At 41.8% G+C, this 23,406-nt stretch overlaps 2 protein-coding genes across 2 annotated transcripts in view; both read left to right on the top strand.

Moving 5' to 3' along the window:
* Window positions 1–1,056: 1,056 nt before the first annotated feature.
* Window positions 1,057–14,406, top strand: LOC115628938 (proton channel OtopLc). The gene is made up of 7 exons (XM_030525211.1): window positions 1,057–2,623; window positions 2,669–3,026; window positions 10,934–11,722; window positions 11,829–11,946; window positions 12,019–12,115; window positions 12,628–12,813; window positions 12,881–14,406. Exons 1-7 carry the CDS (start codon window positions 1,120–1,122, stop codon window positions 14,191–14,193), a joined length of 4,365 nt encoding a protein of 1,454 aa, XP_030381071.1. The 5' UTR covers window positions 1,057–1,119; the 3' UTR covers window positions 14,194–14,406.
* Window positions 14,407–21,873: 7,467 nt separating this feature from the next.
* LOC115628807 (proton channel OtopLc) overlaps window positions 21,874–23,406 on the top strand; it is a 34,361-nt gene continuing 32,828 nt past the window's right edge. Inside the window, exon 1 of the mRNA XM_030525023.1 lies at window positions 21,874–21,921. The gene's annotated coding sequence lies outside the window, so the exon portion shown is untranslated. The remainder of the gene's footprint in view (window positions 21,922–23,406) is intronic.

The following is a 23,406-nucleotide window of genomic DNA, read 5'->3' as shown; positions in this document are numbered from 1 at the left end:
CAGCATCCTGCGTATTGGCATAGAAAAAGTTATGTATATAATATGTATGCCGCCAATACACACACTCTTACACATTTATACACACTCGTACCAAACAGCAGCACTTGCCGTTATTTTCGAAAATGGTAGTGAGGGTGTGGGTCTCTTTCCTAAGGAAACATTGGTCAGTAAGTCACGTTCGTTGTTGGCGCCGCGCTTTACAAACTACGCAACAAACAAAACAAACAAGAACAATAGGCACTTTACATTTAACCCTCAACCGGTTACAAATATTCCAGCAGCTCGCATTTCTGGGCAGGGTTGTTTTATTTTGTTTTATTTTTTTTTGCCGCGTCCTCCTTATTACGCACTTACTTGCCCTGGTGAGTACGGTAGGTGGAGTAGGGGGTTCTTACATACGTACATATGTACGTATATTCTAACATACGCAATTTCATTGCGTAAAAACCGAAATGCGTAGCAAATGCAATTGCTGCAATTTAAGAACGCCAGAACAAAGACCCCCACCCCCCACCAAGACACCAAAGGCGAAAGGGACCAAAAAAGAGGGAAGATGAGGGAGGCTAAGAAGAAGACTGTTTGTGAGACTGAAACCGAATCGAAATTGAGGCAACGCTGAGGGAGTGTGTGTGCGTGAGGCTGTTGATGATTTTTCCGGGCTGCCAGCTTCTCTGTGTATGTCTGTATGTGTGGTTAAGGGACTTCGTTTAAGGATACACAAAATGTCTGGGTGTATGTGTCAAATTGTAATCAATGTTTTTGATAGCGCAAAACCAAAAACAATGCAGAGCAATTAGATGTGAATTTCGATTGAAAACTCTAGCGAAAAAGGGTGTTTAAGCACAAACAATTAAACAATCAAAACCAGTGCTAATAAAAAGAATATATAAAAAACAGGAAGTGAAAATCCAGCTGAAAGTGATGCGCACTCCTACTCGTATGTGACTACCGAAGTGTACGTCGGTGTGGGTGCAAGTGCAACGGATTTTTTTTTATGTAAAAAAAGTGGAAACGTAATTTTAACTGACAAAATCATAAGCGTAAACAAAATTCAGTAAAACCGATCGAGACTTGAGCTCGACAGGGATCGAAAAAAGAGTCGAAGCTCCAGTACGTGACATGGATAGTTCACCAGACCTGTCGCTGAAGCTGCGACGCGGGTCGAGCGATTCGCGCGATAATTTCTATATGGACTTTGCACAGGGCATCGATTCGGATATCGAGGAGGTGGATAACAGTCAGTTGCCTGCCGCCCTACCAGGGGTAGAAGGTGGAGTAGCGGTGGTGCCCCCACCACCACTTCCCACAGCCACAGCACCGCTGACTCTGAGCGAGGAGGTGCTAATGATGGTGGCACCACCACCACCTACAGTGAGTTCCATGGCCACACCATTGCCCACGCTTACGGAGACGGAGGATATGCCACCGACGCCGCCACCACAGCAGCTAAGTCTGGATGCCACTTCTCCGCCAGCCTCACCAACAACATCGGTGCTAGAACTCATACCACCGCCGCCGCCGCCGCTTTCACCCATGGACGATGCCGGACTGCGCACCGATGATGAGACAGATGATGCCGATGAGGCTGGTGATGAAGCAGAAGAGGAGGAAGAAGACGGTGAAGTAGCTCAAATTTCGCTCGGAGGTCAGGCACTAATGGCACCCGAATCGGAGGCCGATGACGATGAGGACGAAGAGAAATCAACACCGCCACCACCACTACCACCCCTACCTTCAAATTTGTCATATGTGCAGGGCACAGGAGCTGGCATGCTGCCCTCGGCACCCATAACACCGCCACTGACCAAATCACCCTCCACATCACCATCACCACCGGCTACACCACCGCCGTACCCACAGTTATCCAAAATGGTCTCACCACCACCACAGCGTGTCGCACAGACACAACCATTGACCCCATCCTCTGAGAGCGATCAGTCGCAACCCAATTCGCCACCACCACTGCCACATCATGGAGCACGCGTCTCGCCGCCGATCTCTGTTGGCGAGACACAGCAACCACCGCCGGAGCAGCCTGCCACCAGTGGGGGCCAGCAGTTGGCCGCCGAGGAGTACAGTCGATCCCTGGACAACGAAGATGAGTCCACCACAATAACTACTCCACCTAGCAATGGTTATTCGGCTTCATCGATCATTGCACCTCCGCCAGAGCACTTTGGGGAGCTCGAGGAAGATGCAGCTGTTACCAACGGTTTTGTGCCACCACCAGCTGGCTTAGAAGATCGTGTTGCCAGCGAACAGGATGAGGACGAAGCGGATGAGGAGGAGTTAACCAAAGTAGAGACCGATGACCTATCCGTGGATAAGATATCGCTCACGCGAGGGGATGAAGCTGATGCTGATGATGATGAGCCGGCAGCTGACAGCATAAGCTCACCACGTGCCGCAAGCATTGCCAGCGGTGGCATCATCTCGACCAGTGGTGCCATTGCCGCAGCCATTGCCGCTGCAGGAGGGCGACGTGCCGATGGTTCACCCAAGCAAGATAGTCGTGTGCCCAGTCGAAGCGTTAGTCGCAGCAGCATCAACGCCTCACGTATCGGCAGTCGTGCCGCCTCACGCAGTGGCAGCGTACGCGGTGGTAGCTTGGGTTCTCGTGCTGGTTCCATAGCATCAGCAGCCGCATCGATAGCATCAACAACTGCAGCCGCACCACCACCAGTGCTCTCGCCACAAGCTTCCCTCAAATCGGTTAAGAGTCCAGTGCTCTCCATAAAGTCCGGATCACACCGCAGTGGTTCTGGTTCACCACTTGTTGTAGAGCGGGTGCAGAGCCCACCTGTAGGTGAGGGTGCGCCCGTTATGCCGTCTCCACCCCTGATGCGCAGTCCACCACCAGAACTGGCCAAAAGCCCGCCACGTCAGATGCACAGTCCGCCACGCATCACGACACCACCACGGGTCTATAGTCCCCCCCTAGTCAGCAGTCCTCCCAAGCTGGCACAGTTAGCTAGCGGACCCGCGGAGACGGCTGCAGCTGCAGCTATTCAAAAGGAGCAGACAAGGTAAGATAACTGACACCCTAAATCTAGCAATGGCTCAAGCGATAGTCTAACATCTGATTTCCTTCAGCAAGGGGGATTATTGGAAATACGCCAACCTTTCTTGAACAAAATTTTAGGTCTATTCGTCATGATAATAAATAGCGATACAGGGTTGTGCTATGAAAGCCTTACATTGTGCAGATTTTAAGATATGTAGAAATTATTTAAAGTAAGTCCTGCAATTGACATCCCTTTAAGTTGACCCTCAATTCCAAATAGATGAACATTATGTTTTGCAATTACAGCCCCAATTATTAAATCATTTTGGTTAAACTCACTGCAATCGTTATTTGGTAGAGGCTTTAAGTTCAGCTAACTCCACAGTGCCTGCATTTAGCTAAATACCCGGTTGCTGAACGTTTGTTGCCTGCGAGCTCCGTTGAGTGCTCGCTAAGTATCAGCACACACAAGTATTATATACTCGTATATAGTACGTACATCGATTATAACCACTCACCATTCGCGTTCCACATTCATTCGAGTATTATGTGTCCATGCCAGTGTCCTTTTGTCTATCCCGCTGTCGTACTGTCTGCCTAACTGTCTGCCTCAATGTTGCTTCTATCTGTCTCCTTCATGCACTTCATTAATTGCATGAAAATCGCCTGGCGCCCACATCATCGTGTCTGTCTCCCACTTATGTTTCCTGCTAATAGCTCGGCCGAAACTGTTTAACTCATGTACTCGTACTCGTACTCGACGCTGCCAGTCGCATATCGCATGTTGCATGGCTACATCGACCTCTCCTCCCCCTCGTACGCTTCGTTGCATGTTGCGCCTGCCTCACTTTGCATTAATTAAACATCACGTTTCCAGTGCAACACCCTCACAAGACTTGCGCTTCGTGCCTTTGGCTGGGGTCGAGTTGGCTACCGCACCGCACCGAGCCAGAAGCAGAACCAGAGCTCGAGCCCGGGCTTGTGTTTGGCAACGAGGCACATGCGACGTATGCGGCATATGCGGCATTCAGAGTGCGTATACGCTAGCGTGTCTGGCAATGATTGGCTGCCCATAAAGAACAAATTGCGCAACAAAAAGATTCTGCAGGTTGTTGTCCTGCCCTTATGCAGCACCTGTCGCCTGCAGCCTGCGCCTTCCCAACTGTCACAATGAGCACAACTGTGCGACTCCCACTACGACTACGACTGCTATTGCGATTGCGACTGGGAGTGGTAGCGGTAGTTGTAGTGGTAATGGGACTTCTTATCCTTGCGCTTGTGCGCTCTGGCCATTGCCACGCCCATTATTTGGCATTTTTGTGAAAATTGTCTTTGTGTTTGCCAAGCGTCTGAAATGGGTCAATTGAGAGTCGTTGGCTTGTGGGTGCGGTCGTGGGCTATCTAGCGGCATTCATTGCATATTGCATGGGCAGCGATTTAATGGCCATATGCAAGCCAGCGCCTCGCATCGCCGCCCCTTCTGCATCACTTCTTTTGTCGCCCCACATCAGGCGCTGTTACCTTCCAGCGACCACAGAGTCGTTGTGTGGAAATTAGGCCTCGCTAGAAGTGAAAAATGCCGTGATATGCTGACTACAAGATTATCCAACAGCATCTGCATTTAAGCACTTGATTTTGAAATTAGATGCGCGAGGTAATCGCTTTTGCTTAATTGCTTAGTATGGAAAATAAAAATTAATCACGAATTTGGAAACCAACCTTGAAACTACTAGAAAATGATAAATCCAAAGGGAATATAATTATTAATAGATTTAGAAATCTTCGAAAAATAATAGGTATAAATAATACTACATAGAAGAATTCTATAATTCACTATAATTTATATTTGAATCCCAGAGCTTAAGCTAAATATATTAGATCATTAGATAGATCCGGTTTAGATAACTCGAATGCCAGTTCCATCGTTTTATTTGATTGCTAAAGGTCAATTTTAAATGCTCTTTATTACAAAGGCCTTTAGGTTATACACTGTCTGAAGACAAGATACAAAATGGTGTCAAGTGGTTGGCCCAGGAAGGAATCTCTTAAATATTCCCTTTACTCGCCGCACGGTTTGAGTTTGCAGAGCATCGCAAAGTCACTCTTGCCCATTCCCTTTTGCTCTGGACTTTCGTGTCGTGCAGTCAGGTAGCGATGTGCGCCGTCTGTTACTGTTTTTGTTTGTGCCCGCCAGGTCATCCATTTATGCAACAGTCGCGCAATGCCTTGCGCTCGGTCGCGTTCGGGTTAACAACCCCAAAATAAAAAATAAAAAAAAAAACAACTTAAAAACGAAAAAAAGGAAACGCTAAAAAGTATGCAGCACGCTTTTAGAAATCTGATTACAAGTGCGCTTGAGTGCAGCGTACTCTGCACCCTACACCCTTCACCCTGCACCCTACACCCTTCACACTGCACCGTACTACCGGCAATCCTGCACGCTCGCTACCCAACCATAGAAGCATTCACTGACTTGTCGCTGTCACTGTCGCCCGGCATCCGTGTGGCTCGTTTCCCTGCTCTGGCGCACATTTGAGAAGCGCTTCAAACGAATCCAAATCGCAATCGCATTTACCCTCCACTGTCACCCAGCGATGTCAAGGTTATTTATAAGCTCGTAAATCCCTCTCTGCAACACTTGTTGCCACATTTTTGTGTTCCTTCACCCTCCATTGTATAGGGGCATTCCCTACCCTCTGCCTACCCTACAAATTGTTTGCATGCATATTTCAAACGCTGCTCGTTACTTTTTTGAACTCGATGTAATCCATGCGACTGAACATATGGCATAATGATGAGCACCGCCAGCTCAAGTGCTGCTCGACAATCATTCCAAGCAGTACCGCTATCTAACCATCGCGAAGGTAAATGAAGACATTGTTGCCAGCTCTTACATTCCATTAGACCATCGTAGATATGAGTCCCCACTTGCAATTCCATACATCTTCTGCACAATGAGTGTGAATCAATGTTCGATTAAGCTGCCTCTACATCCGCTGGCGATTCACCTTTCATACCAGCACAATAGAAAGAAAAACAAACTATCTTTGTCTGCAACAATAATTGTAATCTATGTAACGAATCATAATTATGATGGCCTACTTTTTTTTACGTGAAGAAGGAGCTTCTGTTAATAGTTTCAACTCAATAGTTCTATGAATGGTAACTAAATCGGATAAACGGACAGAGCTAATTAATTTGAAGCTATTCTGCTATCTATCTACAACCCAAGTCAACGATTTACCGCACTGATATAACACTTAGCACTACGAGACATAGTTAAAGGTGGCTTGGAGCCTCGAATTATGTTGACAAGCATCTTAATGAATTCGATCACAAGAACCATATGACTAAAGTCAACGAGGTGCAATGGGGCGGTATCAACTGTGAGAGGTCCTGAGCCATGCAGTAACATCTAAAAATACATAATGGCGTAGTGGAATTCAAAATACTCATAGACTAAGAGCACAATTTAAAAATATTTTTATTTTAGCAGAAAGAGACGCTTCTACTTATGTAGTGTATTGAGGTAAACGATGATTATCCTTTCGGACAATCAGAGATAGTCCCCAACGAAGTAGTGCGGAACAGGTCTGAGAGGAATAGTTTAGATTGTTATTGAGGGGTTAGAACATATCCAAAACTCCTGGAAAAGGTTTCAATTAACTAGTAAATCTGTTAAATTTAAGGGTCGTTTTTTAATCTGAAACAAATAACCTTTTCTTTTCTTGGCGTCGAACTCAGTAATTCTGCTCACTGGTAAGAAAAAGTGGATCGACTTCTAATGGTTTGAGTGCCCATTCATTGAAGTCCCGTCGCAGATGATCTATCCTGCGCCTTTAATTATACAACCAATTTGAATTTTTTAGAAACTTGCAATTTAAATTTAATATATTTATAAACAAACAACTTTTTGGTACAAAAATTCTTCTGAAACGCATCTTTTTCCTGATCTGAAATTGTTGGACCTGATACCAGCCTATTAAGTAGCCTGGGTGCTAAATTGTAGGGCCTAGCTCTAAAGCTGATCATATATTGTATAATATATAATATATACCTTTCTGTGATTCTTATCCTATACAAAAACAATTAAATGTATTCTGTCGGAAGCTCAAAAAAACTCATGAATATAAATATATTACAAAATATTGTTCAACTAAAACAAGATTATAAAAAACCCAATCAATGGTAAAGTATTATTGTGTATTTAATCAATATTTAAAAGAAACGTGCGCTTTTAATCGTGACAATCGATTGGTTGCAAGAAAGGATGGAAAGAAAATTGATATTGACAGAGTGCTGGAGCATCGCGAATCATTTCAGAATCATTCATACTTAAACGTACGAGTACAGACGAGTATGTATGTATGTATGTAGCATTGCTGAGTCACTGACCTTCGCCAGCTCGCAGCCCTTGACACCTTGATATTTATGTATGTAGATACGAGTGCACATGTGTAATACCAATTGGTTTAGATCATCTAACTGTCGCCTCGTCTCGTTTCTTAATTACACGTCCGCCGTGCAAGACTCGGCTCGCTATCACATAAAATACACATTCATAACTCATGTTTCCATTTGGGAAAACAAAGGAAGACATGCAAGCAAACATTTCCAACAGCCAACAACCAACAGCGAACAATGAAACAAAACACGCCGAACAACGCCGTCGTCATCTAATCACATCTAACTGTACATTCTGTCCACTAGACGACGATTATTCTCAATTGCATGGGGCACCAGCTGGGACAGCAGCACACGCTCCCGAATGGTCGAATTGTCTGTGGGGCCTTCATTAATACATGTGTTTAGATTCTTTTTGCGCCGCTGTTATTAAGTGCAATTTAGAAGCTAGCTGTCTGTGGTTTCAAAGCAAATGATAGTTACGAGTACTCTTATGGTGAGTGGCCAGCCTGTGGGCGGCTGAATGTGGAGGTGGCGGTGGCGGTGGCGGTTGCGGTGGCGACGGAATGAAATTTAGACACCGGTGGTGGCCTAATAATCCCCTGACAACCAATAACAGGCTCTGTGGTAATCGAAGAAATTTGTATAAATTTCAAAACACTTAATTGTAATTCTTAAAATCGATCTCACAATGAATTGCAGCCAAACTCGTGTCTGGGCACGTAGAAATTGTTGAGATATGGAGCAGCAACAAAGACTCAGAAAACGCATTTAAGCAGTATATGTATATTGCAGAAAATTAAAGTAAAAGTCTTAGATCATACTATGTCGCCAATTAATCCAAAAATCGCATGCCAAGTGGTAATCGAACTATAGAGAATTAGCATGCTTCTAACATGATTGTTGAAATTATTCGTCATTTTAAGTCTTGATTGAAAATGGTACAAAAAAATGAAATAAACTCGTGTAGCTTAGGTACTAGGAGCGTCTATATCCCAAGTTTGGTTAATGTGCACTCAACCGTTTCCGAAATCCAGACGTTCATCCAGACGGACAGCCAAACGGACAGCCAAACGGACAGACAGACGGACATGTCTAGATCGATTTCTCTTGTCATGCTGATCAAAAATATATGTACCTTATGGGGTCAGAGATGCTTCCTTCTGCCTGTTATATACTTTGCACAAACCTAATAGGGTATATTAACCCTACGGGTATAGGGTGCGCCATCTTTTATGTCGGTATGTAAACACTGAATATCTTTGAAAATAAACAACCGATTTTCAAGTATGAGATATTTTTATTTAATTTGGTTCTGTACAATTTCTTGAACTGAGGTTTTCAACACTGGTCTACTCAAGTCAATCGGTTCACTAATGACAAAGCCATTCAATATCTACACACCGACATAAAAGATGGCGCACCCTGTACAAGCTTTTAATTTCGAATAAAAGGTTTAAAGCAAAAAAAAAAACGTTTTTAAAGTGATATTTTGTATGTATATATATAAATAAGGTTGTTTTAGATTTTTTTTTTAATTTATACATTTTGCACTTACGATGTCGCACGCGACAAACTTTAAATAGGTTCTGCGACCAAAGCGCTGACTATTTTGCGGCAAATTTTTAAAAACATTATTTGAAATAAAAAACTGTGTTTGCAGCTAATATTTGACGCTCCTTGTACAAATACCTTTGACGCTCTGATAACAAATGTACTTTTTCGATGTCGCACGCGACATCCAAATATACCTTAAAGCAAAGTTAAAAATGTACCGTAATTGGCAATCGCATCGTTCCTTTTACATTTTTCTTATATTGCTTAAATATAAACCAATATTTTATAGAGCAAATATCAATGCATAATGTCTCTCATTAAGAACAGTAATCAAAACAAAACGTGCATAGATTCTCTATACAAATATGTTAAAACATCATACGTTTACAGACTTTGAATTTTTTGGTTGCGGTTGACATTTCTAGAGACATGCCCATATACAAATAGATTATGTGATATGAGAAGTTTGGTTTATGTGGCTTTCGAAATGTAGACAGTATTAATGAAATTCTGTATTTTCAATTTATTTTTTTTTTTTGTGAACTAAAATATATAGCATGAGAGAGAATTATAGGCCAAAGTTAGTGAAAATCGGCATAATCAATTAAATATATGGAAGCTATATGAATTAGTATTCCAAACTGAACCAAACTTGGTATGTCGTCTTAGGGGGCTAAAATATGCGTACAAACTAAATTTGAAATAAATAACTTAATATTTCGGATTTATGCAAAAAAATGTGGATTTCGAACCATAGTGAAATGTAGCACTTATATCTGCTTGGTACTATATAGGCAGATGAAGCTATTGTAATTTATCTTACCTAAAGCGGGAATAGGACGTACTTACTTACAGCTTTTGTTATAACTATGATGTGTCGCTTTTTCTGCAATGTGTTCAGGATTCTTCGCGGTTTCTTCACTGCTGATTTGTACCGGCACTATCTTCGCTTCTACTATTAATACCTCTTCTATTAGCACTAGATGAACTGATCAGCTGAGGAGCTCTCTATAACCCATTTATAATTTAGTATTTATCTGACCTAAAGCGAAAATGTGATATCTATACTTGCCTCTTTTCTTCCCGGTTTCTTCCCTGCTGATTTGTACCGGCACTGTCTTCGCTTCTACTATTAATACCTCTTCTATTAGCACTAGATGAACTGATCAGCTGAGGAGCTCTCTCTATACCTTTTATAAACCATCACACACCACAGACACTTTAATCTGAGCTTGGCACATGAGTTCCTTTTGTAGACTGTTTCCCAATCCCTATATCTAACCAGCCAATAAAGCAAACTTCTCGCTAGTACTTGGCAGTGACGCGAAGGACCATTGAGATATGAATAAAGTGGCTGCCTCATTATGAGCTAGTTAATTATGATCAGCATTGTTAATAAATGCATACATGTACGAGTATATATGTATATACATGCACGTCTATGTGGATACATTTAGGTGTGAACTTTGATGATTTCAAATGAGGAGGTCGCTCAATGACGCCTCAGCGGAAATGTCTGGCAGTCGAACTGATGAGCACAGCGAAATAAATGACCAAACACACACAAGTGGACAACTGTCCGTATATGTACAAAAAGTATATACACGAGTGTGCGTGTATACTCGTGTTTCTTCTTGTCCACTGATGTTGTTATCACTAAAGCGATCGCGTTGAGACCATAGCAACAGTTGCGAGCGCCAATCCCAAATGGCACTCATCCCGTGAAGCAGACCATTATTTAATTAAAGCAAGTACCATGTACATGTGTGTGCATGTGTGTGGGTTGGTGTTGGTATTTGTGTCTGCAAAAACGCGAATCCAAAATCTGGGCAATGCAAATCCAACAGCTCCAGCATTCAGTGGGTCGACGTCGCTTTGAGTGCACGCGCTATAATCATAATTATATTGTATAGTCGTATATGAATAATAAATTTAATGTTTCACCATGCATTCCTCTTCGAACTACAGCAGTGCCACTGATGGACCAATCGCCACACTGAGCTACCAGGACGAACAGACGCCACCGCCGCCGCTTCAGGCACAGACACAGGCACAGTCAACGCCAGCGGTGGTGACCACACAACCACAGCCTGTGCGGGCACACTTTACGAGCAGCCACCATCACTACCACTTGCCGCATCAGTTCCAGCATCCGCATCATCAGAACCATCACACGCACAGTGTTCGCGTCCCAACGCCCACCGTGCCGAGCAGCTATGCACCCGGGGGTGGCGGCGGTCCAGGACGTGGTGGCAGCGGTAGTGGCGGTGGCGAAGACAGCAGCTCCAGCCCCAGCTATAGTCGTCGTACACAGTTCATGAGCGCTGCAGCGGCTCCAACAAGCGCTCTGCTCATTGCGCCGTCGGAGGGTACGTCCGTGACTGCCATTTCGCCGGGTCGTATGTCGGCGCGGTCCGGCTCTCAGCATCATGTGACCATCGATGAGTCCAGTTTACCGCACAAGAGCAGCGTGGAGAGCGCCGGACCCAGTGGCGTTATTATCGGCCCGGGCACCGGGCATGGTGATGATGGCGGTGGGGATGGTGGTGGTGGCAGCGGTGGTGACAGCTCGGAGCCACCCTCCTCACCGGGCAGCTCATCACAGCGTCAGCTGACCAATCAGGATAGCGAGCGTCCCAACGATCAACTGGCCCTCATGTATCACTCACATCAGTTGACCAACTATCCAGTATTGCCGGCCATCAAACGAACACATCGGCCCTCGTTTGTGTATCCACCAATGCCGCGTATCAAGGCGTAAGTATAGGGTACTCAAGTTTCGTCATTTTGGAACATTATTTAATCCTCTCCGTTGCTTTCTCTCTCTCTCTCTCTCTCTATCTCTCTCATTCCTTTCCCACAGCGGCGATGCTCTAGCCACACTCTTCTCAGCACTCTATGGAAAACTGCTGGTTGTGATGGGCATAGCATTCCCAATGGCTGAGGTCATTTCCACCTACATACCGCCTTCGTTCTATGAGGTCAGTGTCCAACGTTCCACTGCTCCCCCCACTACCACCCACTAAAGCAACTCTGTCTCTTATCCTCTTCAGGTCTACTATTTGTACTTGTACATTGGAAGCATGATCTTTTTGCTCTTCATGTACGCTACCATGCTCTGGGGACGTCCGAAGCTGCCGGTGCCAATTAGTAAGTAGAATCCTCCCGGCCATACATAAGTAAAATTGGAAGAACGGACGAATAGAACGTCCTTCTATACTCGTTCCCACAATTTAAATGAACTTTACTTCACCAATCGTGTCTGTAGAAGCTATTTGTGTAGGTGATTTTGAAAAATTACTTCGCGAATCGGATCGATTGTTTCAATGGCAGTTCAGATTTTAATTATATAGTACTGCAGAATATAGTGAGGTAGGTGCTTAGTTACAAAATCGTGTTAAGCAACAAGTTTTCCACAATCATGATGGTTTTTTCACCGATCTTTCCTATGTCAGTTGGGTCTACTCGTATATATGGCTTATGATAGTCTTGGTCTGCCACAAGTCCGTCTGCATCGTCTTGTGTTCCTCACCTTGCATGTGATAACAAAAACTGCCTTGTCTGGTCTTCTTTATATGATCTGCTATAAGTATTGGGAATCCTTAGATCTCCCAGCGTATATATGTTTGTATTTCAAGCCTATCTTTACTGACCTTTTACAGCCTCGCCTACCAAATCAACGGCAAAGGTGAGTGCATCGGACAGCCTCGATGAATCGGATACGGACAGCACTTCAACGCGACGCAACCACATGCCGCCGGTCATACCGGTACGACGGCCATCGTTGCTCTCCCCGCTAGGCCGACAACATCATTATGGCAGCTTTTACTTACGCATGGGAGCCGTGGGTAAGTAAACAAGTACTCCTTCACTCTTCTTGTGGTCGCATTTAACCCATCGGCTATTTGGTTTCAGCTTTCGGCATTGGCAGCATGATCTACTCGGGGCTAGAGTTTGGACAGTACTTCGAGCTGAATCCGGACACCAAATGCCATAATGTGCTGCTCGCCTTGACGCCAGCGACGCGTATGGCCTTCATCTTTATACAGATGTACTTCATCTTCTTGAACAACGAGCAGATCAAGGTGTATCGCTATAAGATCATCGCACGCTTCGGCCTCATGCATATGATCGGCACCAATCTGGCTGTGTGGCTTAACGTGCTCATTCAGGAGACCAAACACGAAATACTTACTTTCTATAATCCGGAGAATCGGACGCTACGCATCTCACATCGCATACCGGGACACTCCCGTGGTCATGCGGTAATTGCGCCTACGGTTATTGATCCTACGGCACATTTACGTGTGGCCCGTGGCCTCAAGGGCCCCTATCAGATCTTCGAGTGTCGACGTACCAATATTATTGGTACTTTGGTGCAGGATGCCTCACCATTCCTGTTCCCCTGCACCATTGAGTACTCGCTGATCTGTGCCGCAATTCTGTATGTGATGTGGCGTAGCATTTCACGGCCTCAGAGCAACACACCCCAACGTCCGGATATGATAAGCTCGCCAATGAAACGTTCACCCCATCATTATTCCGTAGACTGTGCGCGTGCCCACAAGGGTCTCTTTGTAGGCATCCTGATCCTAGTGCTAACCATCATCTCGCTAATCATATTCTTTGTGCTGATTTCTCGACCGGAGTTCGTTGCTCTTGCCGTCACCGAGGTGACCATTTGCGAGCTATTAATATATGGAACAGCCACAATTGCCACTCTACTGGGCATGATACAGATCCGTCATCTACAGTACGATGCCTATCGTAGCTTCTCGCTAGACGACATCTTGTTGGTGGGGGCCCAGACGGGCTCATTCCTCTACAATATCTTCACAGTGATTGCCGGCCACTTCACGCTTCGCAGCGACGATATGCTGGTCCCCATTAATGCTCTGGCCTCCATTGTGCAGACGGCTTGCCAAACCATGTTCATACTGGACGCCAGTCGCCGGCAGGCGGTCAGTCCTGAGCACATACGCAAGAAACCCGGCCGGGAAATCGTCACCTTCATGTTGGTGGTCAATCTGGCCATGTGGGCCATTAGTACGCTGGAGAAATCACGCGCTGAATCGCATCCCATACAACTGAACTTCTATGGTCTTTGGGCCTGGACCATCATTACGCATGTGTCCATGCCGCTGGCCATCTTCTATCGCTTCCACTCGACAGTGTGCCTGTGCGAGATCTGGAAGCGGGCCTACAAGCTGAAGCCCACGTACATGTGAGAATTCGCCCGCTCGCGCATACAAAGTATTGCGCAGCAGCAACAATTCTGTGAGGATCTCAAAACGAATCTATCCTATTGCTACTGCTCCACCACACTAGCGGGCGGGGAGCTTGAGACCGTTGAGGAGGTGGACAGTGGCGGCACTGGCAGCGGCAACACGGGAAACAATGAGGAAGCGGCCGAACAGAACGGCGGCAATGCCGGCAGCAAGGCGAACGGTGAAGCGGCTGAGGCGCGTGAGGATGTCACGATTGCGACACTAAAGAAGCAGCTGTCGCCGCAAAGCCTGAACAACGATAAGGCTTTCTGTCCGGTCTTTGTCATAAATGGTGAATGAGTTTACGCGCACTTTGAGTTCATAGACGCCTTCAGCGAACATGAGCTCAGCTTCGTTTAAAATTTGTCGCACTCCCGATTACACACTCGTATAGACCGACACAGATCTGGAAACCTGCAAAATCAACTACCAATGGCAATTGCAAGCAAACGAACTAGAATGACCAAATGACTGGGCGTGTAGTAATCGTCCAGAGAGACCAGCACCACCACCATCATAATCATCATCAGTACCACCACCAGTGTACCACCTTCAGTAGCAAAACAAAACACCATCAACACCATCAACACCACCACCAGCACCAACAAGTTGGCAGTGTCCTCTCTCTTTCTCTTAGGCCATAAGATGAAGATGCTTAGCACGCATTTAGTGTCCAAACATATCTAAAATCGTCAGAGCTGAGAAGGGAATTACAAAAAGCAGAGAAGTAATAATAAATGATCCATGCATGAGGTATGCCTAAGACTTTTTATAATCTCGTATCGACGAAGAAAACAAGAGAACGATATCGAAACGAAATCTTAAAGAAAAATAATTGAGCGAAACTAAAAGCAATGTCAAGTTAAAGTCAGAATTCTGAACGTATTAAACAGCATATATACAGAAGTATTTATATACTCATATATTGTGTGTTATGGAAAATTTTTACAATAATCGTATATAGATATGTACACTAATCTTTGTAGTCGATTTGAAGTTTATACAACATACAAGCAAACATATTTATATATCGAAAATCTGCATTAGGAGAAGCGTTAGTTAACAAAACAGATCATTAGGAAACCGTTGAAAAGAAACGAAACCCAGTTGAGAAATTCTAGGGCTCCGAAAAAATATAATAACTATACATAAAGAACAGAGGTATTATCAGAATCCATACAACTTGGAGAAATAAAAGATAAATACATGTGAATCGAAATATCTACAATACTAGTTCCCCAACCTCCCATGATGATTCATAAAATGAATGTTACAATTTCAACTGGAGACTGAACATGTGTTTATGTAGCCCCGTTAAAATTGTCAAACATGGAAAAGGGATCCAGATTCAATATATACCCAGAAATAGATATTTTATTTATCTAACAATATATTAATTTAATCGATGCGTTGCAATAAGGAAAAGTAAGCTCACGATAAGAGTCGAACAATTTTTTTCACTTCACCGACGCATCGATTTATATGATTCGCTTATCGTTTCCCAACACTATTTCCCACACTTATCAACGAAAACTGAACGCAAAAGGAGGTAGTGCCGCAAAAGAGTTGTGAAAGGTTTACAAATAATGAAATATGAATTAAAGCATAAAGTTACGAGGACATAGACGATATTCCTGCATTTAATAAGAGTTTCTGATGATACCAAATGAAATGCAAATAAAAAACGAACGCTAGGCTTGACTTAAAAACATAAATATGGGTTCGAGTTTGTACTATAACTTTGAAAGACCCATGCTCGTACATGACAACTTAGAAGGTATTTAATACGTAGTGCACACTCGTAATAAGAAATCAAAATATTCATTAAAAGAAACCCCACCAAAATAGGCGAGCGATCAAGCCGAGAAAGGCAACCATGAAAAGTATTAACTATATACATACATATATAGTATATACATACATATATGCATATACAAGTATATTGTACTACATAGTAGCAACAGTGAAATGGAAAAGCAGCGAAGGCGATTAACAGGTTTATAAGTCTTAAGTAATACTATTTACGTGATTTGTGTAAAGGTTTGGAGCATAAAAAAGACAACAAATATTAATTACAATTTTTCTCGGTATTAAAGTTATAGAAACATTTTAAACATTTTCTACTGATAGAGCGTTTATTGTTCACATCCTCTGAACCTTTTTTATAATTAAAAAAACAAAAAGAATACAAATTTTGCGCCATCTGCATTGTGCTTTGTTTGATCAACTTCGTCGCACTTTTCACCCATATTTGGGCGATACAATTGTTGATATATTATTACAGTATTACAGAGTTACCAAAAAAAAAACCAACAAAAAAAAACGAATGGAAAACAAAACTGAGTTTGTTGCATTGCAAGTTTAAATTTGGGTTATGTATTTTGTAAGCGTACCTTAGGATTGTTAGCCACTTTCGTTTTCAATGTATTGTGATAATTTGTTTATGATTTTTGAAGACTACATTGCTCCAATATGGAAATATATTAATTTTTTTCATCGATAAGACTATAAAATGCGATCCCTAAATAATTATTATAATCAAATATAAATAGTATAAGAAGAAACCCATTCAAAGAAATGACAACATATTAACATTTAGGACGACAAATCATATAGTGAAGAGAGAAGCACAGAAACGAAAATTCGGAAAACTCAACTACTCTTAAAACCGCACAACAACAACAACAAAAAAAAAAAAAAAACAAAACAACAATTTTGTAATGTATTTTTTAACGCGAATGAGAAATTTTAAGGGAACTAACATAAACATTTTTTTGTGGTGGTGTCAAACGTAACGATTATACATATGTACGAGTAAGCTAATATACATATATACATAGAAAATTGAATACGACAATGCATAAGTATTTCGTTTTGAAATTATTGTGAACATACTTACTATATGTACATGTACTACCTATTTAGTATCTTGAATATTTTACAATGCCAAAGATTTTTAACAGCCTAAGTTGTAATTGCGCTTGTTTTTATTTCTTCTCTAATTAGCTAAGCAAACGAATATGTAATACAATTTGTTTATTGATAAATGAAGGGAAATCAGTTCGATTCATGCATTAATGTCAAACAACAAGAAACAAGGCCAAAACGTAAAATGTAACTTAGTTATCTCAATTGATATTCAAACTAAATTTTTAACTAGTGTGACTGTAACTGTATAACTTGTAACTGTAACTTTATACATACATGCGTACATACAAGTATATGCATTTTCTTATATATACACCGACACGAACACTGCTCAATAAGAGAGGGAAGAAAAATGAAAAATAGATATATATATATATATATATATATATACATACTATACGAGTATATTAAACGATATAAAATGTATTTACAATGGTATTAGAATTTATTGAACTATGTAGTTACAAGAATTCCTATTTCAGTAGCCAAGCAGTATTCAAATTTATACCCAACATTATTTTTGCCGCATTTTATTCGACTTTTTATTAAAAGGACAACTCAAAACAAAAAGAAACCAAATTGAAAAAATAAAACAGATGAAAATCAAAATGAAATTTTTTAAAATAAACTCATTGATTTCGGCCAAGACGAAAGCATTTCTAAACTCGTATTCTTCAGCCATTAAAAAGGTTTCTCTTTTGCAAAACAAGAACAAAAAAGCACCCAAAACAGTTGAACGGGAAATAAGTGATCTGATTCTCAACAAGTTTTATCATATATATGTGATCTATCATATATGTATATATCGGCATCGGAAAGGTACACACCAAGACTCTCTCAGTGTACAACTGTTTCATTATTTCACAAACAAAACTCGACAGCTATACTAGTACTATTCAGATGTAATTGGAGTCCATCCTCTGATTATTTCATACTCTTGTGAATTCGATTATCCGATTCAGATTGATCTAAATATAAATATAACGTTGCATCAGAAAAACCAAAAAGGAAATCCATTTAAATCCATTTCAAAATAAATGATCCGTAGTTCAATATAAAGTGAATTTTTCAACCGCTTGCTGAAGGATGCGAATATATGTATGAGCAAATTAATAATAATATTTATATTATATCTAAGAAATGCAATTTATATTAAGTGTTATATCTATAACCGATGAATGGCAAAAGCCAAAGCTCTAAACAAAATGGTGGCCCAATAATAAACTTAATATATTTGTTCCCCCAACCAATCCAATGAAAAAAAAAAAAAAAACATGAATGCGAGCCTACAACTAAAATATCGCAAAACGATGAACCACAATATGCAGTAATTAATAAAAATTTAATTAATATTAAAAAGAAAAGCACACCGCCAAATGACTTTTATTTAAATATATGGGCTCTGTTTTGGGTCATGGGGAGGGATTTTTCAAAGAATTGGATTAAAAAAATAAGAAGCAGAGAACTAGTATATTTCTGAATGTACTTCGCTCGACCACGCCCCCCCATTTGAAGAAGGCAAGAAGCCGCAACAACGAAATATTAAATCCAAAGTTATATGATATGGGCTTAGGGGGAGGCGTGGGTGCCCGAAGAGAGTCGAAAGCGGCTGGCCCGAGCAGATACAGAAGTATGTAAGCATAAATGGAATTAAATTTAAAAAAAAAAATCAAACAGAACGAAACGAAAAAATGAAATGGTGTCCTCTTCGTAACTGTATCTGTATCTGTTACGGTTGCTGTGAGCGTGTCTGTGTATCTGTGTATCTGTGGGTCGCATGAGCGCGACTCCAACTGAAATTGTGCGAGAGTTGACTGTGAAGCGAATGCTGCGCCAAATTCCACCAGTTTTTCGTACACGAAATGCAGAGTTTCGTATAGTTACGAGTGAACGAGTATATATAGCGTTGATTATAGGAATTCGATGCGGCCTAACATCATTTGTTGCATACTTCCAGGCGCTTTTCTGCTCACCCCTGATGGCCTCAATTGCCAAGCCCCTTTTTATTTTCTTGTATTTCTTGTGGACTCCATCTGCAACATCGCCCCTGATGTGCGTTGCAATTTGTGGATGCTGTTTAGCTGCTGCCTTCTTCTGCTCTATGTACAACGCATTATGTACACATAACATATCTGGTTACCCGGGATTTGAACCACGCCCTGGCCAACTGAGCAGCCCGAAAACTAGGTTATTGCTTTCAACTCGACTCGACTCAACTCAGCTCAGCTCGGCTCGAGTCGAGCCTTTCCAGTGCCAGTTTTGAATCATTTTTTCCACACTTTACAATGCATATGCATATGGCCATAGGGTCTGCGTCTCCTCCTTCCAACTGACCCCCCGCCATTTTTCGGCCCCATCTCTCTGTCCAGCCTTAATTTAATTAACATTTTATTTGAGTTTCATTTCTGGCTTCCGTTTACTTGTCATGCCTATGTCTTTATCTATGCCGCATAAGCCGCTGTGCATTAGCATTATGTCTTGACCGCACCACACCACTCACTCCCCACTTCCCACTCCCCACTCCTTCCCGCCTTCCCCCCTTCCTCGCTCCGTGTGGGTGCGCGCATAATAATCGTGGGTGCGCCGCATTGCAATTAGATACAAGTTAACACAAATGCACCCTGCTTGCTGTTTTCTGTTTGCTGGCAAACTAAAGCCAAAAGGTGAATGTCCTTTGCTAAATTCTGACGCATGCGCGCCAACGAATCCTGCACAGCAATAGCAGGAATAGCAGCAGCAGCAAGAGCAGCTCCTTTTCAGTTGTTAAATTTTACATTTGCGTCCGCTCGCTTTTCACGCGGCTTTCTCACTTTTCATCTGAGCGTGTGTTTGGATTCGTGCCCTGCCTGCACCTCTTGCCCTCCGCTTGTCCCCCCTTCCTGGCCTTTGTGCGAGCCAGCATGTCCTTATGCAGAGAACAACGTGCCCCGTTGTTGCATTGCAAAAGCCTGGAGACAACCAGCAGCTAGCTATGAAGTATGTTGCTTCAATGCCTTGAGAGTGTTCCTCGCTAATGCGGCGGCCAACACCTTTGGCAACTTTACGTTTCTTTCCATTGTGCAAATGGGTTGGACAATGGCTTCTCAAATGCAGGAAAATGCATTGGAAAACTTAAGATGCGGGCTAAATCTTGACAAAGACCATTTTCACAAAGCCATCTTGCAGGCAGTATTTAAGTTCTTTCAGGAGAATGGTTCTACCATTACATATAGTACTTACAAATATGGGTCTCTTTTCAGAAATCGATCTTATACAATTTTCTGAATTACACTCAACTTACACGGTTATTTTAACAACTTAAATTAAACTTATAGCTTAATACAAATACAACTTAAACTTGGAGTTTAGTATTATTTACAATTTGACATTTTTAATTTATAAAAATCTGTTGGCAGTCAAGAAATAAAAAAAAGGGGAAAAAAATAATTTACAATACAGCTCGCAATGTTAAATCATTCAATAATAATCATTTCAACAATAAAAAAAAGGTCCAATCTTTCAAAGAAATGTGTTTTTATTTTGATTATACAAACAATTAAGAGATAAATATACATATTATTTCAACCTTTTAATATCACTTATTTTTAAAAAGATTATATGATTTAGTTTGGTTCCAAACGTTTTCGTGAAAAAAACTGTACGAAAAGGGCGTTACATTCTATAAGGATATGTTAGTCTATACTTTATAATGATCAATAAATGATACTCGTTAGATTAACTATATGCATATATTAATACATTCATAAAATTAATATTACTTGTATAACACTTGAACAAATTGTTCAATATACCTTTACTTAAATGTTTTCTTCTGAATATCGAACACAAAGCCAACAAATTTGTTTACATTTAAGTTTCAGGAAGCTGCACTTTCAGAATAGTTATAGTCATACCCTTACATACCCGTATGCACATACCTATGTACATACAAGTATAAAAGAATGTAGTTATGTACATACTTACTATAAGTGAATGATAGTAAGCCCTACACCACTCAATAAATCTCTCGTGCGGTTGGCATCCGACTGTGTTTCATTACGATATCATATGTTGTATAATTACATTGTATACATACATATATAACCATACTAGACATACATATGTATATGTATGTAGGTATAAATATCTCATCTACGTTCAACGGCAGCTTCACGTGCTGCGCTGCCCGGCAAAACGTCGGCAACATTAGCAGAAGCAGCAACAGCAACAGAAGCAGAAACAACAACAAAAAAGGCAGAAAACTCTTAACGTAAACGCAAAATGCCGCCCCGTCCCAATATCGTAAATAGATACGTGCTACCAAATGCGCGTAAACAATTCTCACTGCTGCTGTGACGCTTCGGCTGTTGCTGCTTCTGCTGCTGTTGCTGTTGCTGACAGCAACCACCGTATGGCAATATTGACGCTGCTGGCGTCGCAATGTTCGCTGTTGTTGGTAGTGTAGCGTCGACGTCGACGTCGACGACAACAGCAACTGAATTCGATTCATGTTTAGCTGCTGTTGCCGAAGCTTTGGCTGTTGCTGTTGCTGTTGCTGCTGTCGTCAACGTCGCAACGTTGGCATGCGTGTGTGTGTGTGTGTGTGTGTGTGTGTGTGTGCGTTCTACGTTTTGAGTTGTTAGTTGCGTTCGAACTCAGTCATAAACGAACTGTTACAAGTGATGGAAGAGTCAATGCAGTGGCTGCAAAGACAACGACGACGACGACTATAACAACAATACTTATAACAGCAACAATAATTGCAATATTTGCAACAAATACGTAAATTAAGAAAACTCAAGTTCGTTTATTTTGTCTGTGCATTACAACAACAACTACAGCTTTTGTAGTTTTTTTTTTTGTGTGAAGCGCAGGTGTCTGTTGTCTGTTTTTGTCTCCGTTTATACTGTTGTTTGTTTTGTGGTTGTGTTTGTTTTTTTTGTGCCGGCCATAATTGCCAGAGCGTCATAGTAGCTGTTGCCATAATTATTGTTGTTGTTATTTGTTTGTTGTTGCATTGAAAAAAATAGCGCTTGTTGTTGCCGCTACCAATACTGCTTGCTTTAGCCGCTTGCATTAATTTTGTTGCATTTTTTTTTGAGTGCCCTGCTGAAATAAACTTTTTCTCCCCAACATCAACAACAACACCAACAACAAATTTGCAACGCACTTGCTATTGCGGTCGTATTTGTTGTCGTTGTCGCTGCGCAATAAGTTAACAAAGGCGCTGCGTCACAGGACCCAGTAGAAAATCAAATTATTATCCTAGACATCTCGTGTATGTGCGTGTGTGTAGTGTGTTTTTGCAGTGCATTGCGCGTTGTCGTCGAGCATCCATTTTGTGTTGTGTGTGTGTGTGTGTGTGTACGTTTCGTTCCGGTTCCGGTGTTCGCGTCCAAACATACAATTTTTGGACAGGCAGAGGCCAAACGAAGCGCAACCAAAGGCACAAGGCAACGGCAAAGTCAAAGGCATAGGTAGGGGCAGAAGGTAGCCAAGCGAACAGAATCGCCAAAGCGAACGTGCGAAAATTGTGCTTTTTTGTTTGTTTTTGTTTTTGCTTTTTTAGCAAGGAACAAAGTGCGAAAGGCAATAAAAAGAAATCGCGCGCGCAACAGCCAGTCATAAACAACAACAACAACAACAAATACAAGAAACGAGTCGTTGTCGTCCACAGCAGAGAGCCAGTTCGAGCAAACGACGTGTACAGGACATACGAAGTGCACGAAACGCAAAGCAAAACAAATCAAAAGAAACCGAATAATAATAAAAATAAAAGTAAAATTATTAAAAACTGCCCATCAGTGGCATTGAAGCGGAAATTAAGTCTGTACGCAAATCACTGCCAGCTTTTCTTTTCAACAGCCCCCTCTCTCTTCTTCTCGACGTAGTGAGATAAACAAAAGGATCCCAAAAAAGAACTAAAAATACAAATTACAAAATAAAGTAAGTGACCTTTCTAGGATTCCTGCTTATGAATCACTAATTGCTGTTCGATCCAAGCAATTACTTTAATATTATTCTTTAGGCCTTTCTAATTAAAGCTAGAAAAGTGAAACAAATAATGTGTCAATTGTTCAACAATTTAATGCCAGATGATTCATAGACTTTATAATCAGATGTTAAAATATGACGAAGCTCAAGCTGGATACACCATCCAACTGGCTTATGTATATGGTTGGGAAATACTAGGAAATGTATGTTTAGGCGCTTTGAAAAATGAGCAGATCACTTGTAACTTTATAAGATTTCTTCCGTTCATTTGAA

This window comes from Scaptodrosophila lebanonensis, unplaced genomic scaffold (genome assembly GCF_003285725.1).
Source record: "Scaptodrosophila lebanonensis strain 11010-0011.00,11010-0021.00 unplaced genomic scaffold, SlebRS2 tig00000129-arrow-arrow-pilon, whole genome shotgun sequence".
NCBI lineage: Eukaryota > Metazoa > Arthropoda > Insecta > Diptera > Drosophilidae > Scaptodrosophila > Scaptodrosophila lebanonensis.
Note: the sequence above shows the minus strand (reverse complement) of the source record. Positions and strands in the feature narration are given on the sequence as shown.

Coding starts and splice junctions, on each gene's coding strand:
- LOC115628938 (XM_030525211.1), top strand. CDS start 1,120: ATGGATAGTTCACCAGACCTGTCGCTGAAGCTGCGACGCGGGTCGAGC. Junction 11,723..11,828: donor CCAATGCCGCGTATCAAGGC/GTAAGTATAGGG, acceptor CCTTTCCCACAG/CGGCGATGCTCTAGCCACAC. Junction 12,814..12,880: donor CTTACGCATGGGAGCCGTGG/GTAAGTAAACAA, acceptor ATTTGGTTTCAG/CTTTCGGCATTGGCAGCATG.